Source organism: Aethalodelphis obliquidens, unplaced genomic scaffold (assembly GCF_003676395.1).
Source record: "Aethalodelphis obliquidens isolate GAN/ISIS:26980383/991018 unplaced genomic scaffold, ASM367639v1 scaffold32, whole genome shotgun sequence".
Taxonomy (NCBI): domain Eukaryota; kingdom Metazoa; phylum Chordata; class Mammalia; order Artiodactyla; family Delphinidae; genus Aethalodelphis; species Aethalodelphis obliquidens.
The window spans coordinates 3,165,850-3,182,884 of NW_020837976.1; the positions used below are offsets into that span (position 1 = coordinate 3,165,850).

A 17,035-nucleotide genomic window follows, 5' to 3' on the forward strand; every position below is an offset into this window, starting at 1 on the left:
CTCTCACCAGAGTCTTTCTGGGGGACCTCATTTGTCCCATGACTTCGACCATCACTTCTACGTAGATGATGCCCAGATCAGGAAGAGTCTTGTCCTAAACATTAAGCTGCTATTTCCAACTGCCTTCTGGAGTGTATTTCACACATTCTTCAAATTGAACATGTCCAAACTCCCTCTCCCTCTGTCCCCACCCCAACCCTGCTGTTCTTTATTTCCTAGAGAAAATTTCACCATCCTCCATGTAAACCTCATATGTGGGAAAGACTTAGCACAGCAGACCTGAGACTGCTGTCTATAGAAAGTCTTGTTTACAAGGTTGGCTGCTGGCTGGCATCTGGACTCTTGACTGGCAAATCGTTCCCTGCACTGATAGAAAACTTTCCCTAAGCGATAATGGCTCACGGTGCCTCTGCTGTCTACACAGACAATGTGGTTTATGCTAAATGCCTGATTTCCTTCTGGAATTCTGGTAAATACTAAGGCAGAGGGTGCCTATGTGACTAGCTCCCAGTTAAAAGCCCGAGTGAGTCTCTAATGAGCTTCCCCAGCAGATAACACTTCATAATGTTGTCACAAGACTTTCCTAGAGGAGAGGACTCTTGGAAGCTTTAACCTGGTTTCCTCTATATCTCCATTTCATTTCCCTTTCCCTTTTCTAATTTTGCTATTTATCAATTTCGCTGTAATCTTAGCCATGAATATGACCATACAATGAGCCTCTTGAGCCTTCCTAGCAAATCACCAAACCTGGGAGTGGTCTTAGGGTCCCCTGACACACCTTAGTATAAAATTTCTAACTCTTCTTTCTTTTCCTCACCCTCTCTTTTCAATTAATTGCCTAATTATCATTAGCTCTACCTCTAAATATTAAAAACAAAAAATGTCCCATATTCTCCACCCTCACTGCCTTGATGCCATAACCGTGACTCCATCTGGGCACCATTCTCTCCCCTTTCCCCCACTAAAAAAAGCAAAACCCAAAGATCAGAGGGTTTAGCATTGGCCTCATAGCATTGGGAGGTTATTTCTTGTTAAAAAAAAGAATTCAACTGAGTACATTTGAAGACCTATTTGGCTTTATTCAAGGAGTCATGGGAATTCCCTGGTGGTCCAGTGATTAGGACTCTGCGCTTCCACTGCAGGGGGCATGGGTTCCATCCCTGGTTGGTTTACTAAGATCCCTCAAGCCATGCAGGGCAGCCAAAAAAAAAAAAAAAAAAAAAATCAAGGATTCATGAATTGGGCAACATCCCACCTAGCAAGTAGAAAGGAGCTTTAGGAGCTGTACAAAATGGAAGGTTTACAAAGGTAGAAAGGGGGTGGGACAAGGAAGTCACAAAAAAGAAAAAAGGTTACAGTATTTCAGGCAAAGTCACCTTCCTTTGGGGGAAGGGCAGGGATCTATCATGCAGTTTACCTCACAGGTGCTGATGTGGTAATTCCAGATGGAGGGCTTAAAGTTCACACTCCTAGGAGTAGCTGAAATTGAAATTAAACCTAGGTTTGCTGTTCTGGGGGCAACTGACTCCATTTGGGTCCTGTTGTTTCTTTTTAAAAGCACTCTTGGGACTTCCCTGGTGGTCCAGTGGATAAGACTCCTTGCTCCCAATGCAGGGGGCCTGGGTTCGATACCTGGTCGGGGAAATAGATCTTGCATGCATGCTGCAACTAAGAAGCCTGCATGCCTCAACTAAGACCCGGTGCAGCCAAAGTAAATAAAATAAATCTTACAATAAACAAATCTTAAAATAAACAAATAAATAAATAAAACACTCTCAAAGCCCGTTTTCTTAGCTGCAAGATGATGATGATAATAGTGCCTGTTCCATAGGGTTGTTGTCAGGAGTAAATAAGAAAATGCATATAAACTTCATGAGATTATCTATGTAAAGTGCTGAGCACATAACAATCCTTTAACAAATGTTAGCTGCTCTTTCTATTGTTAGTACTAATAATCTGTAGACTCCACTTGTGAGGCTCAGCCAGTCCCAGCACCAAAACCACTTCATAATGAAATTAGGACCTCAGCTTCTCACCCCTGTAATCTGAAGCGCAGGCGCACCCCGAAATGCAGGCATCGCTGTCAGTTTCCAAGTAGCCTGGCATTTGCGGGGTTCTCTTTTCCTCTGAGTAGGTGCCCCAGTGTGGGGTAATGATGAGACATAACTCTTCTGTGGTTGTGAAAGAGGAGAGAGGGGGCAGGGCACAACATTTAAGGGGACTTTCCTAGCAGTCCAGCGGTTGGGACTCTGCACTTCCAGTGCACATGCCGCGGGGCACGGTAAAAAAAAAAAAAGAATAAATAAATAAATAAGTAAAATAAAATAGTTTATTCCCAAGCTCTCTTAAAATAAAACAAAATAAAATAAGAGTAACATAGCTGTTGAGAATACGACAAAAACTGGTTAGAACCGATTCGGTCCAAGATAGTGGAAGATTCAAGCTGAACCTCGTCATACGCTCATTGTAATACATCAGCACGTTAAATGACATACTGACAGGCACCCTGACAGTTCTGAGGCTTCCGATAAAAGGCCAAAGAGTGGGCCGTGGCCCAATTCCTGGAAATCCCCGCCCCTTCCCCCAAATAGTTGAAATAATCCTCCCACTCCTCAGCCTGTGAAATTACCCAACACGTAAAAACTAACCACCCCATATTTCGGGGCCTCTTGTCTTCTGAGATGGCCCACACTCTGTATGTGGCATGCGTTTCTTCCAGGGCTGCTCTTGCCTTTTGAGACAGACCGCATTCTGTCTATGGAATGTGTATCTCTCTAAATAAATCCACTTCTTACCTACCACTTTGCCTCTCCCTGAATTCCTTCTGTGCTGAGACATAAAGAACCTGAGCTTCATTAAGTCCACGTGACCATTAGACCACGTGTGCAATCTTAATTAAACGACAGGATTCAAGTCCCAATCTGGGTTTTGGCTGGGTTTGAGTCCCATCTGCGTTGTGTGGTTTCAGTTGCAGAGGGTGGATGGAACAGGGGAGGATCCCAGAACGGCCATGGAGTGCTCCAGATTCCTAATGTTACCGTTGCAAATACTTGTTTCCTAAATATGAAGTTGTGCAAAAATCCTCAACTATTGCAGAAGAAAGAGCCAATGCAAAGGACTGAAGAGCCAGGAGCATCATAGATAATACAAATGGATATTAAGACGTTCTCACACACACACACATAAAGATCAATATGTGAGGTGATGGATGTGTTAATTACCTAGCTGGGGGAATACTTTCACAGCGTCTACAAATATCAAATCGTCATGATGTACAGCTTAGAGTTTCATTTTCAGTACCTTTCAGTACCTTCAGGTACCTCTCAGTACCTTTCATGACTATCCCAGGAATTTTTGTTTGAATAAAAAACCTTTTGGGATCATGACAAAAGTTCTCCATGGTAGAAGTAATGAAATCATAGGTCCATAAAGCTTAATCCTTTTCAGTTTCCAAATATCAATATATTTATCAACAGAGCGGAATTATTCACTCTAAAATTCCATACTATTAAAAATCACACTGAAAGAACTTCTGATTAAAAACAAACAGGGAAAAGGAAAAAAAAGGAAAAAAAAAAACAAACGAACAAACAGGAAAAATCAGCAAAGGCAGATTGGGTAGTACGTTAACTTTATTTTGAATTATAACATGGAATTTGTCATCAAACAAATGAATGTAATGAAAAACTTTGGGGATTCAATTAAGCAAACGATTTGCATAGGAATTGCTACTTCTAAGTTTTAAGATGCAGAGCACTGAATTGTGAATTAGATTAACATAAAGTAAGAATCATCTACCTGTGTGCAAAATAAATGCAATTTAACTTTATTAAAAAAAGTTAAAAAATGCAATTTAATTTTAAATAACAGAACTTTTGTTCAGTCTTTGGTGAGGGATTAATACAATCTTCTTCCCTGCTATGGATAATATTTAGACTCATTTAGACTAAATGTGATCCTTCTAAGCTAGAGACCTCTTACCTACAGTTAAGAAGGCCTCCTTTCAATATTGTTAAAGCTACTGAATTCATTCTTTATGCCCCTAATATTGGTCAAAAACATTATCCATTTTAAAGGATCTAACAAATAGGCCCAGGACAACATGCTCTAGTGAAAAACATTAAGTTTGTCAACATTAAGTTTGTCATTTCATCCCATTTTGTCTTTTGGAACTTTGTTTTCAGTACCCATTATACTGTTTTGATTTATATCAGTGATGAACAACCTTTTTTTTTTTTTTTTTTTTTTTTGGTTGGGGAAAAAAATAAAGCACTTCAGGCCACATTATTTTCCTCTTCAAAATGAATATAGCTTTATGAAATTCCCATAAAAGAAGATGTATTTGTACAACTTTGTTGAATAAAAGAAAGCCAGCGTGGAGATGGGCACTGCTTTTTAACTACTAAAATGTTTATATCTGGATGTCTTAGCAATACAGACAGCTTCTAATTTTTTAATCCAGAAATTAGATTGCAGGCTCGTTGCCTGGGTGGTCGGCCCCCTCTCTGGGGGCCCTGTGGGTTGCTCATCACTGGCTTTGCTTGTGACATGGATTAAAATAAGCTGATCTTTGTTGATTGACTGTTTTACTGATCATAACAAACTTTAAGAGAATATCTTCTAATTTCAAAATTATAACTCATTTACTGACATAAAGATAATACTTTTAGTACCACCATTGCAAGTTGGTTAAAAAAAAAATATATATATATATATATATATATGGTTTAGAACATTTCCCTCCATCTTAACATAGAACATTGGCTGGAAACCAGAGCAGAACATGAACAAGAAAACTAAAGATGTGTTTAAATAACAAAATGCCACCAGTGTTTATTATGGTAGATTATAGAAAGAAGGTTTAATTTTTGTGTGTGCAGTTAGGCACTGACTGAGACATTTAGACACCATTGATCATAAAGTGCATCGAGTATAAATTTTGACCCCCTTCAAAGGAATAATTCAACAAAACCCAGGTTTCTTTCTTGGAATCAATCAACCCAAATACACGCATAGATGAACACTTATTAAATACTAGTAACAGTCTTTTATTACTTATACTTCTGCAATAGTAATAACAACATATTATATCACATTTTATCCAAGGACTCCAAAGTCATTGTATCAAGCAATTGGTGTTGGAAGCTCAAGAGTCCACAGCATATTAAGTCTACTTAGTTACGGCACAGGAAATAGATTCCCAGCAATAGACCCAAAGTAATGGTTCAAAGAGACAAGCCTACATTTCTTGTGGTTTGTAATTTTCTGAATTTCCAAATTTGCCACTTGTATCCTATCATACCTACAACATGGACTCCAGGTAAAAATGAACAATTTTTCTTTTTTTTATAGTTCAACAGTCCATCTTTGAAAAGCACATGGTGGAATGTCAGAAGTGGCTTTTCAATAATATAACTTTATACATTATTGATTCATAGAGGAGAACATTTTACACTGGAAATGACATACAAATATATGTAAAGTACGATGGAGCCATATCTTTGAGCACACATACATTTAACACAAAAGCAAAAGTGCACCAATTCACTGAAGGTCAGACTTTCAGTCTTTTTAAAGGAACAAAGCTTTCTGCTTCCTTTCTGTTTCTATTTTTAAGACAGAGGGTTTAACTCTATCTTAGAGTTTAACTGAAAGACCCAAGTTGATGTAGTTTAAAATGAGTTTCTGTGGACTCCACGAACATGCCAGGCCCCCTGGAGTGGGGCTACAGGCCAGTGTGAGAAGCCCACTACATGAGAGGAAGGGGTCCCTGAGCTGCTCTGCTTTTGACTCAGGGCACAAAGCACAGCTCTTCTTGGTCAGGGACCCAGCGTGGGCATTCTGGGCGTTTTCCTTCTTCTAGGCATTTCCAACACTATTTGAAAAGCAATTTCTTTTTGGACAATATGATTAAGGTTTCTATCTTTCAGTCGAATATGAAACTAAGTTAGCTCTTCCTGTGTCCTTCTTTACTTCGGAGGAGATGCAATATACGTTCATTTTTGGTTAGTTCTGCCGGAAGTTCATTGGCCTGAAAGAAGATAAGATAGGCATGAGTGAATTCCCACAGTTGGTGTGGTTTCAGGGACTCCAAAGAGGGGCCCCTGACCCACACTTGCTCCTCCACTGATGAAAAACCCCACTGGACTCAGTCTTTTGTATCAAGGCATTAAAGGTTTTCTTTAAATGTATTTAAATATAAATATCACTGGTTACTTTCTTATCTCATTGTTAGTTATTTTTCTTTTTAAAATTTTTTGCAGTATAGTTGATTTACAATGTTGTGTTAGTTTCGGGGGTACAGCACAGTGATTCAGATACACACACACACACACACACACACACACACACAAACACATATATTCCTTTTCATGTTCTTTTCCATTATGGTTTATTACAAGATATTGAAATATGGTCCCCCGTGCTATACAGTAGGCTCTTATTGTTTATTTACTTTATATATGGTAGTTTATATCTGCTAATCCCAAACTCCTATTTTATCCTTCCCTCCCTTTCCACTTTAGTAACCATAAGTTTGTTTTCTATGTCTGTGAGTCTGTTTCTGTTTTATTAATAGGTGCATTTGTATCATATTTCAGATTTGACCTATAAATGATATCATATGATATTTGTCTTTTAGAGTTATTTTTTCTATCTAGCCATATCCCTTACCAGGCTATAATATCTAGGAGGCCAGGGTCCATATCTTATTAATCACTGCATCCTCGTTTCCAGCACAATGCCTAGCTTATCTAGTATGTTGTAAATAAATCGATTTGATAACTTATTAGTTTATTATATAAGGCACTCTGTCTGCTAGGGACTTGAGACCCATCTTTTGATGAGAAGGCAGAGTTAGGAAACACCCAGAGCATAAGACACACAGGGAAGAACAGCTTCAGTGGCCCAACACCCCACCTGATCCAGCCTCACTCTATGTCCTTTCTTTTCACAGTGCTGCTAAGACACATTCTGTAAGTGTTTACTTTGTGAGTGAGTCCCTATCTTAAGAAATAGACATTATAGGGCAATGGTTCCCAAACTTTTTAGTCTCAAGACTTCTGTACATTCTTAAAAATTATTGAGGACCCAAAAGAGCTTTTGTTTTTAACTAATCAAAACTGAAAAAAATTTAAGTATATTTATTAATTCATTAAAAATAATAAACCCATTACAGGTTAACATAAATAACATATTTATGAAAAAGAACTAAATTTTCAAAAACAGAAAAGTTAGAAGCATAGCACTGTTAACAGTTTTGCATATGTCTTTACTGTGTAGCTTAAAAGAAGACAATTGGATTCTTATATCTGCTTCTGTATCCAATCAATTATCTTAAAGCTAAATTGCCATGTGGAATTTGAAACCACATCAATGAATTTTTCTACTCTGTTGCATTAAAATCCATAGGTCTATCTATCTGCAGGTGGATTTTTTTACCTATGCATGTTTGTAACATCATGTACCGGCCATTTAGAAAATAGTAGCTCACTGAGTTATGCAGATCTTCCAAATGTTGACACATTTTATTATACAATCCTCAAAGCTCACGTCATTCATTAATATTATCACTGATTCATCAGAAAAGCTACAGGTATCGGGAAGCTGTCAGGCTCATGTGATGGATACAAGTCCGTTCTTTCAAGTAAAAGTGGAGCTCCCCCCCAAAAGTGGCTGGCTCCCTTTGTAACTCAAACAATTGCACAAGTGCTTTTCCTGAGACAACCATGTGCTTCAGCCTACAGCAGAAGTGCTTGGTGCAAACTTCGAATTTTGTTACATAGTAAAAAGACATACAGCAAGGGTCAAGGTTTCATAAAATTAAAATTGTTTGCTGCTTCATCAAAGATATTCTTAGGTAAAACTGGTATTTTTATAAAATAATCTACAACGTGTAAAATAACTTAGAGGTTTGTACAATCATTTGCCGCTACAGTTTGTGACCCTGCTTTGATGCGTGTTAAGGTGCCAACAGTTTCATCCGTCATTGCCTTTGTACCATTACGGCAAATGTTGGCACAGCGAAAAAGGGCAAATAGTGTCTCTGTATTATTAAGAATATTGTTTCGACCTATTAGAACCCTTGAAAGGGTTTTGAGGACACCCCAAGGGTCCACGGAACACACTTTGAGAACAGTTGTTACAGATGAATAAAAGGATGTTCTTGGGAATTCAGGGGAGAGGCAATTAAAGGGTAGAAGGGCAACCACATCAGGGAGAGAACTTGGATGTAGTTGTTTTTTTCCCCTGCAGTTAAACCTGGAACCCCGGCTGCTCTATCTGAAACCCTGATCTTAGGTGAAGCTCCTGCAATACCTACCTTCTAGGCTGGATCCTGCCCTCTGACCCCCACTTACTGGCTGGGACCTCACTTGCTGGGAATGATGAGTTTGCCACAGTGGTCTGCTGTGCAGCATGTCCTGCAGCTGCACTCCTGCCCACCCAAAGGACCCTTGATGCTGGTGCTGGACTGACTCTAACAAGAGGTGCTATTCGATGCTGCCTTAGACCAGAGACCCCTCTGTGGGGTTAAGTCTAGTATTAGCTTAGTTCCTCAGGAGCAGATGTTGTATAGGCCTAATGCCTGGGGCTGAGAATAATGCTCCTGGAGAACGGACCTGAGCAGCATCCAGTCTCAGAGTACCCTCACGAAGAACTAACTGTTTTGCACCGGTTACTGGTCCTTGGTGACAGGCTGGCAGGTAGCCAGAGGATCCTCTACAGTCAGGAAGAGGAGTGGATCTAAGAAGCTGCACCTCTGTCTACAAGCTTGTTAAGTTATGGTGTGTGTGACCATCTCCATGAATGTCCATATCCATTACCATTAAAATAGGCTTTATACTCTCAAACTGTGTTGCTTCAGTCAATCACATCACTGTTCTGTGTGTCATCCATATAGTTTTAAAAACCTGGTCTCACTCCTCTGTCAGGAGGGTCCCCACTGAATTCTCAAGTTGCTCAGGTTATGATGGCTAGCGCCCAGGCTAGCTCCTAAAGGCCATCTTACTCATTATGGAGCAGGACCATAGGTCCATACTCATGACCCACAGCACCATACCACTCTCTGTCCCCACTGCTCCTGGGAGAAGATGTGTTCTGAGTCCTCAGTTGGGGGTATCAGGAACATGGGATCCCCACACCCATGGGGATGGCTACTGTGTGGGGAGAGGTACTGGGCCATTGGTTACCCTCTCCTCTGGCATCTGCCCCAGAGCAGAAGTCCTGGAGCCCCTAGAGCAGAAGGGTGCTTCTGTACTGGCTGAAAAGTGACTCTCTCCAGGAAGCCTTCGATAGCGTTCTTCACTTCCTGCTGACAGCCCTTGTCACTGTGTGTTGCAATTGCTTGTTTAACTATCTTTATTCCCCAGTAAACTCTGAGCCCCATGAAGACAGACACTATGTGAATCTCTTTCACTATTATCTCCCCATAGACAATGTTCACAGCACAGTGCATGGCATCTAGCAGGCACTCAATAAGTGTTTGTTGGATGAATGAATAAAGGTCAAGAGTACCCCCTCAAGAGTCCTGAGTGGCTGCTGGAATCCCAACACCCTTGCTTCTGGAGCTGCCTCTGAAGAGCCTGGCTTCTACAGGCTGCCTGGTGTGCAGGCGTGCAGCTTCCTGGCAGCTACTCCCGGCTCTCCAAGGGCTTCTGCAGGATAAAACTCCAACACAGGCAGCTACACAGACACTCCAAAGACCAGCATTTTGGTCACCGGAAATTCCCCATAACCATTATTGCTGAGATTCCACGAGACACACAAGGGATTGCATCTTTCAGTTTCTATGTAAAGAAACTGCCTTAATTCAGTACTGGGTGGCTTAGCAACGAAGACTGATCTTTTTAGGACATCTGTGTCCAAGGTGCAAAGATAAGAGAGCAATTGTGATTTCAGCGGGCTCATCACACAGCCAGACCAGCTAATGGAAGACAAACCCATGTATCTCAGGAAGAAATAAACAGAAATGTTGTCTTCAAGTAGTTCAAAGGTAGGAACAGGGGAAGTAATAATTCCACGTGCTAAGTGGAAAGAGAAAAAGTGGCGGCTCTTGTCTAATTGCACTTCTTAATAGTTTCTTTTAAAAATATCATGAAATGTTATATGATTTTGGTTTTATTAATAAAATCTAATACAGTAATAGATGCTTATAAAAATTCAAACACTATCTAAGTATAAAGTGAAAGTTGCTTTTCAAACCCTCCCTTGTTAATAAGTCCCCACCATACTTCCTCCTTCAAAAGTCAGTAGTTTCAGTGTGCTTCCTCTAGACCTTTCCTAGGCTACTCTCCCACCCCCAGTCTCTACTTGTGACTGCTTATGCAGATGTTGAGTAGGAGGAAATACAATGACAGTCATTTGTTACTGGGCATCCTCCCACCTCCAAGTTTGGCTTAATTGAAAACTAAGAAAATTTTTGAGCTGTGAAAAAATATGGGTTGGTTTTGCTCAACTATACTTCAATTAAAAAAAATATGGGTTGGTTTTGGAACTGTGGGGCAAAGTCCTGTTAACAATATAAAAAGCAACATCTTCCCCATGAGGTCACCAAATAGAGCACAGGCAATTCTCAAGGTACCAGTATCCAACTCACGGAGGATGGTGATTAAACTACCGGAACTTTGACATTTTTAGGACACTTCTCAGATGATAGAATACTTACAACCTTACTCCCCACAACCACTGCCCCCTACCCCCGCCCCACTGTTACCTGAATATCACTGATAATAGAGGGGTTTTAGTATAGTCCTCTGGGTCCAAATGTACTGCTCACTCATAACCTATGATGACAACATTTTATGCCCTTACTATGCCCAAGGATGAGGAGCGACTGGAGCCAAGATGCTGTCTTGGCTTCAGCAGACGCCGCCTTATCTCTTTGCACAGGCGCCCGATGGAGGGAAAAGATGACTAAGACGGTACCTTGTTTCTCAGGGCTGGGTCTGCCCCTGCTTCCAGGAGCAGCGCGACTGTCTTAATATTTCCGCTGAGCACTGCCACATGGAGTGCTGAGGTCCCATTCTAGGGGAAAGGACAGTGTGTGTCAGGAGAGAGCTCACAGCCATCAGCACTCGGCCTGATGAGACTGTAATGCTAGAGCCTTGCTCATCCTTATCTTCCCTTTCCAAAGTCACATCAGCACCTAGTACAGTGTCCTCAGGGACACCGTGTATGGTCAGTATAAATATTGCCAATAACCTTTTGCAAGTGAAATAAGGCATCTGCCCAGCGTGTACATGATTTCATGCTCACTTGGTCCGTTGTAGAGGCATCAGAACTTGCTGTGGGAAAAACAACAATGCTACGTCAAACATTTTTTTTTCTTAAGGTCTTTGTGCTTTTGGTGAGCACACTTCTGCAAGGCTGGAGGAATAGCCTGCTCACCTATGGGCCGAGGTGTCAACCCAGCTGTACACACTCCACACGCGCAGGTGGGTAGGAGAGCGACTGGGAGCTACACGGCTTAAGAGTAAGAGTAGGTGCGTTGAGGACCACCCCCGACCCCAGCCCTGAGTTGGAGCATTTCTGGGTACTGAGGGGTCTAGTGGATAGGTTGCTGACATTTTATGGAATTTACTGCAAATATTTATTGACATAAGGAAGCAGCTATGCGCAGCGTGTAGCTGGATTCTGGGAGGGGAAAAGAGAATATAATAAACCCAATATAAGAACGATGGGCAGTCACAAGACATCTGTTCTAGAAGGTACATATGTCTGTGAATAGTACCTAAATGCAAGCTTAGTTTTCAAATTAACTACTTCATATATATACGTAAAACACTTTCTGATCTTGCAGGCACGTTAAATATCATACCCAGAGAAAAACTCCAGCAAAGTAGCCGTTTTCCCTGTTTGCTTCACCATGTTTGCCAGGTGCAGCAATACACTAATCTGGTAATATTTCACTTATCAAAATCTTAACCAACTTACCAGTGTTGCCGAAGTGCAGTGTGGCTAAGAATAAAAAACGAAGCCTAAAAGCTGTCTGCAACACGACTAGATATTGCAAAGTCCATTTCTGGAGCTAGTTTCTTTTATTCATAGAGAATTCATTTTCACAGACCGTTTATTCTTACTTGCCAAACAAGTTTTACAAGTACAAAGTACAGCTTTTTTGACTCGTAAGCTCATGGAAGATTAGAATTAGCTCACTGGGGCAAGAGAGAATGGCATACCAACAGCAGCTCCGTATCAGCTGACAGCAACAACGGAGCCTAAACCCATAAAGATCAGACAGAAGGCATCTAAAGGGCAAGTAGACTTTAGATACATCAATAAATCCAAAAAAGTGCTAAACTACTGTCCCAAGTTTAGAACAGGTTTGGTGTCCTCTATTTAACAAAACACTAGAGTGTATACCAGGAGTCAGCAAACTACAGCGCACAGGACAAATCTAACTCCCCCCTCCCCCTGCCCCGCCTGTTTTTCTACATCCTGATGAGCTCAGCATTTTAAAATTTAAAAAAGAAGACTATTTTGTGACACGTAAAAATATAAAATTTTAGAAATACAACATCCATTAATAAAGTCTGATCGGATGCAGGCATACTTTTTGCTGTTGCCGTATTTTCTACGGCTGCCTGCTTTCTACAATGGCTGAGTGGAGCAGTTCCAACACAGACTGTACGGCCCACAAAGACTAAAATATTTGTTACCTGGTCCTTTATTGAAAAAGACTGCCAACCTCTGGTAGATACTCTAGTTGAGGAATATTTTAATCCAAAATGATTACAACTTAAAAAAGGAGTTTCGGGGCTCTGCTTTCTGGAAGACGCAGCCCTCCAGAATGACACATTCTCTGACGTGTCCAGATGTTTGAGGCTTATATCATTCCACCTAAGGTAACGATGTGGTTCTTTGCCCCAGATAATGAAGAGAAGGAATGTGAGTCCCTATCCCTCATGTTTTCTGGGACACAAATCATGTGTTTCATTTGTGGAGGATTTCACAAATCTTCCAATGATATATCAATATGGGTGATTTCCAATTTAGCAATTTCAGTACCATTGTTTAATTTTTTTCCCCCTAGAAAACTAGGTACCTACAGACTCTGGTTCACTCTTTTTATTACCTTCCCATTTCTACCAGTGCCCGGGAATCTCTAACATGGATAAGTTGTAGGCATGTTCTCTCAGTAACACAACTAACCATGCAAATGGTACCCAGATCCCACTGCAGTCCCCAGTGTGGACTTCTTAAATTTCTATCCTCTCTCTTTTACAGTTGGTAAAATTTTCTCTGTAGGTCTTACCTTCAAAATACCGAGGGTGGGTGAGAATTTCAGCAACTCTTTTATGACATCATTATACCCTTTGTTGGCTGCCTTCAGTAATGCTGTTGTACCATCCTTTACAGAGAGAGGAAAAGAAAAGTTGATTATTAACATATGTGTGTGTTGGATAATAATGAAATGTTGGTTGAGAACTGGGAATGTGCTTGTCAGAAGGAGGCAAAATGTGTAAATGAAAGCAGAGGCCTGCAACGTCTCTTAATCTAAAATCATTTTAGAGCATATTAAACAGTTAATTCTGCGTGAAAGAATACCACACAAAATATGTGACTTATTACAGTATCTTCAAACCCTGCCATCTGGGAATTCATGGTCTTCTAGTCCCTTAGAATATTGGGTACAGGAACAAGGGGAATTTCAGAAGGATATTTTTAGAACACAGATGGACTAAAGAGGCATTCTCTGCAGTTCATGACTTAGAAATTAATTGTTGAACTTTTTTTTTAAAGTATTTTTCCACTGTGCGGCTTGTGGGATCTTAGTTTCCTGCCAAGGATTGAACCTGTGCCCTTGGCAGTAGAAGTGTGGAGTCCTAACCACTGGACCGCCAGGGAATTCCCAGTTGAACTGTTTTTAATGATTTAAATAATTGTTGAACTGTATCTACTGTTTTAAAATTTTAAATTGCTTTTCTTTTTGCCTTCCCGTGTATACAGCCTTGCTCTTGTCTGTCCTGGGTACCTGCCTACCTGTGGTAGTGGTGATGGGGGGAGAGTAAGAAGGGGATAGATTGAAATCTGTTAAAAAAAGAATGAAAAGACAAGTTCAAAAATTAATATTAAGCTCTGTCATCCTTTTCTGGCCTGAGAAGAGATTTTCCAATTCCCCCTTCCTCCTACTTTCACGCATCAATTTCTGTATTTGGAGGATTTTGCTCACAGAGTTCTCCTGTAGTAAAGGAAACACCCCAGGCTGCTCTAAAGGTTTAGCTGGAATCAGGAGGAAGATGAGAATAGAGGATTTTTCCTTTCTGACTTCAGAGATTGTGGGAAGGAAAAAAGAGAGAGTGGAAGAGAGGACAGAGAAGTGGTCAGGAATGTGTATTTTGGTTTCCCCCTTTGTGGGCTCAGACTTGGGAGAGTGGAGGTGGGTCACACAGGCAAGGTAATATTAAGGGCAAAAAGGCCAGATACTGTAAAAAAAAAAAAAAAAATGAAGTGACCCCAACAGAGGCTAAGTGGAGGCCGATGGGGGATGTGGTGTGGGGGTCTGCAGCTCGGGGAGCCGGGGCACCGAGGACCCCAAACCACAGACCCCGCGAGCCAGCTGCACTGTGGCCTGGAGGCCAACAGGAGGCGCAGCGCCAGGCAGACCAGCAGCCGCTGGCGGACACATCCCCAAGGGCAGCCGAGGCCTGAGTCTCCTACCTGGTCCTCCCGGGTCATCCAGAGGTCAGCCCAGGTGGAGGAGGAGCTCAAGGAATTCAATATTTTCCCCTTAGAGGGACTGAGCAGCAGTTGCTAGGTTTCAACTGATTCAGACCTTTCCCTTGTTTTCCTGCTGAAGAGCAGGCGGAGGTTGGGAGAAAACCCCGGTGAGGAAGAGACAGAATAAAACTGCGTCTCCTCCGCACGTTTCAGTTGAGTTAAACTCGGAGGTCAAGGCTTCAATGGAAGACGTCCCCATCCGAGCCCGCGCGTGCGCGCGGCAGTCCTCGCACTCACGTGGCGGGCGGCGTCGCGGTCGGCTCCGCGCAGCAGCATCACACGTACCACCTCGCTGTGGCCCATCTGCGACGCGATCCACAGCGGCGCCGTGCCGTCCTGTGGGGAGAGGACACAGCATCCACGGGATGGCGGGTTACGCCCCAGGGAGGGCTCCCAACGGCCCACGACGAGGGTGATTCTGACCCACGTAAGTAGGCTGGCATTGGGCAGTGCCCGGACTACTTGGGTAAGTGCCAGTATTCAGATCTTGGCTTATAAAAGCCATTGCACGGCAGGACCTTTTCACGGGACTCCAGGGAACACGCGTGGGAAGCGGCTGTGTTGCAGGCATACCAAGCAGAACCAAATTCGACAAACCCGGGGAGAGGCCAGCCTGTCCTTATTTTGCCCAGACTCTGCCTGTTTGCTTTACGGGTGGGTTCACACAACACACCCTCCTTCGTGGGGCCCCCTCATTCCTACAGGAGAGGGGGCGATTTCCTCTGAGGCCGGTCTGAGGGTCAGAAAGCTAAAGACATTGCTCCCACTCTGCTCTTGTGTCCAGAATCCTTCCAAGCCATGTCATTCTCAGGGACCATAATTTTATGCAGGATGTGATACAGCATCTTCTGGGGGCTGCCGCACAGTGCCCAGCTACAGCAGATTGATAGTTTTGGTAAAGCCTGCTGTGTATTATGTGCCCAGTGACCCTTTTTCTGTGCACACTGAGCCATGAAGCTGAGGTATGTTGCTCCAGAGAAGAAGAGGTGAAACATCCAGGGGACAGAGAAGGAGTTGACAGCAAGGAGGGTGGTTCCTGCTGGACAGAAAGGAAACTAGAAAACCCTTCTAGTGCAGGAGGGAGGCACTAGAGAGGAATGGGGGAGGCAGGGTCATGAGTGTCTATGTTTTCCTCCTGCTCTGAGTTGAATCTGGGTTGGGTAAGCTAGGGTGCTAGAAACACCCAGATAAATTATAGTGAATTCCAGATAGGAAAGGATTTTCTCCTGTTCTTGGAATGAAACCCAGGAAAACTGCAAGCCCCCTAAGGAGCTCTGTGCTTGGCCGGTGCCTCACAGGTAGAAGAGAAACGGCCGTGGGAGCCGTCTGGACCCATGTTGGACACGCTCCCAATACCCCGGGCCCACATTCCCCCAGGAGTCCCTGCGTGCCTGCCTGAAGGAAATCAGAAGTGCTGGCTGAACAGTGGCCTGGAGTAAGCCTGGGTTGGGGAGATAAGGCCACGGGACATCAGGGACGTAGATGATGGCAGGGCCCACATATGGTGGACCAGCTGCGCCTTCGGGGACCAATGCAGGATGCTCAGGGACCAGGGAGGCTGACAAGCCAGCACAAGGAGCAGACACGAGCATCCCCATCCCAACTCCAATGCCAGGGTGATAGTCTGACCTCTGAGAACTTGGGTCACCTGGAGAGAAGGTCAGGAAGAGGGAGAACCCAGAACTGACTAACCTTAACCTCAAACGCAATTAAGGTAATGGGACCCAAAGAGACTGCCTTAGTCATGTAAGACTGAATTATTCATCAGTGGGACTGTGGGCTGAGAGCAAGATGATTCAGGTACAGAAGCTAAAGTTTCACTTTCTGCTGGAGGATATCATTTCAGCTCCAGTGTACCACCTGCAGCAGGAGCAGGGTCACTGCCCACTGCTGTCCTGGCAAAGGGACAGAGGACCAAGACCTTTGAGTGGGGTGATGGCAAATCAGGAGCCTAGAAGGATCTGGGGGAAATCCAGCTGGCTACAGCCCAAGGACTGTGGGCAGGGCCCTGGGAGACCGGACAGAGGGTCTGGGCTCCACAAAGGATTTTCCTGGGCTCAGATGCGGATGCACTTTCCCCTTCTGCCCGCTCTGGGTTCATCTGTTCTTTGTCATCACCGCCAGAGGGCAGGCAAGGAAAGGCAGCCAGCAGGCTGTTCCCCGTGCTTTCCAAGGGTTTGGTTGTTTTTTTTTTTTTTTTTTTTGGTTGTTTTTAAATTCTATTAATTGACACTACTATGTGGGAAAGTGCTGAGAGGTGCTATATCAGCAACAACTATTATATTATAACAGTAATGTTTCTATATTTTATCAAATG

General features: G+C 42.9%; 1 protein-coding gene across 6 annotated transcripts in view; it reads right to left on the reverse strand.

Moving 5' to 3' along the window:
- Window positions 1-3,524: 3,524 nt before the first annotated feature.
- Window positions 3,525-17,035, reverse strand: part of ANKRD29 (ankyrin repeat domain 29) — a 44,609-nt gene continuing 31,098 nt past the window's right edge. For 3 of the 6 annotated variants that reach the window (XM_027127612.1, XM_027127613.1, XM_027127617.1), the window contains 4 exons: window positions 14,956-15,054; window positions 13,253-13,348; window positions 10,924-11,022; window positions 3,525-6,031 (listed from right to left, as the gene is read on the reverse strand). In XM_027127612.1, coding sequence (XP_026983413.1) covers window positions 5,948-6,031; window positions 10,924-11,022; window positions 13,253-13,348; window positions 14,956-15,054 — 378 coding nt within the window. In that variant the 3' untranslated portion in view covers window positions 3,525-5,947. The remainder of the gene's footprint in view (window positions 6,032-10,923; window positions 11,023-13,252; window positions 13,349-14,955; window positions 15,055-17,035) is intronic. The other 3 variants (XM_027127615.1, XM_027127614.1, XM_027127616.1) reach the window with 2 other exon arrangements.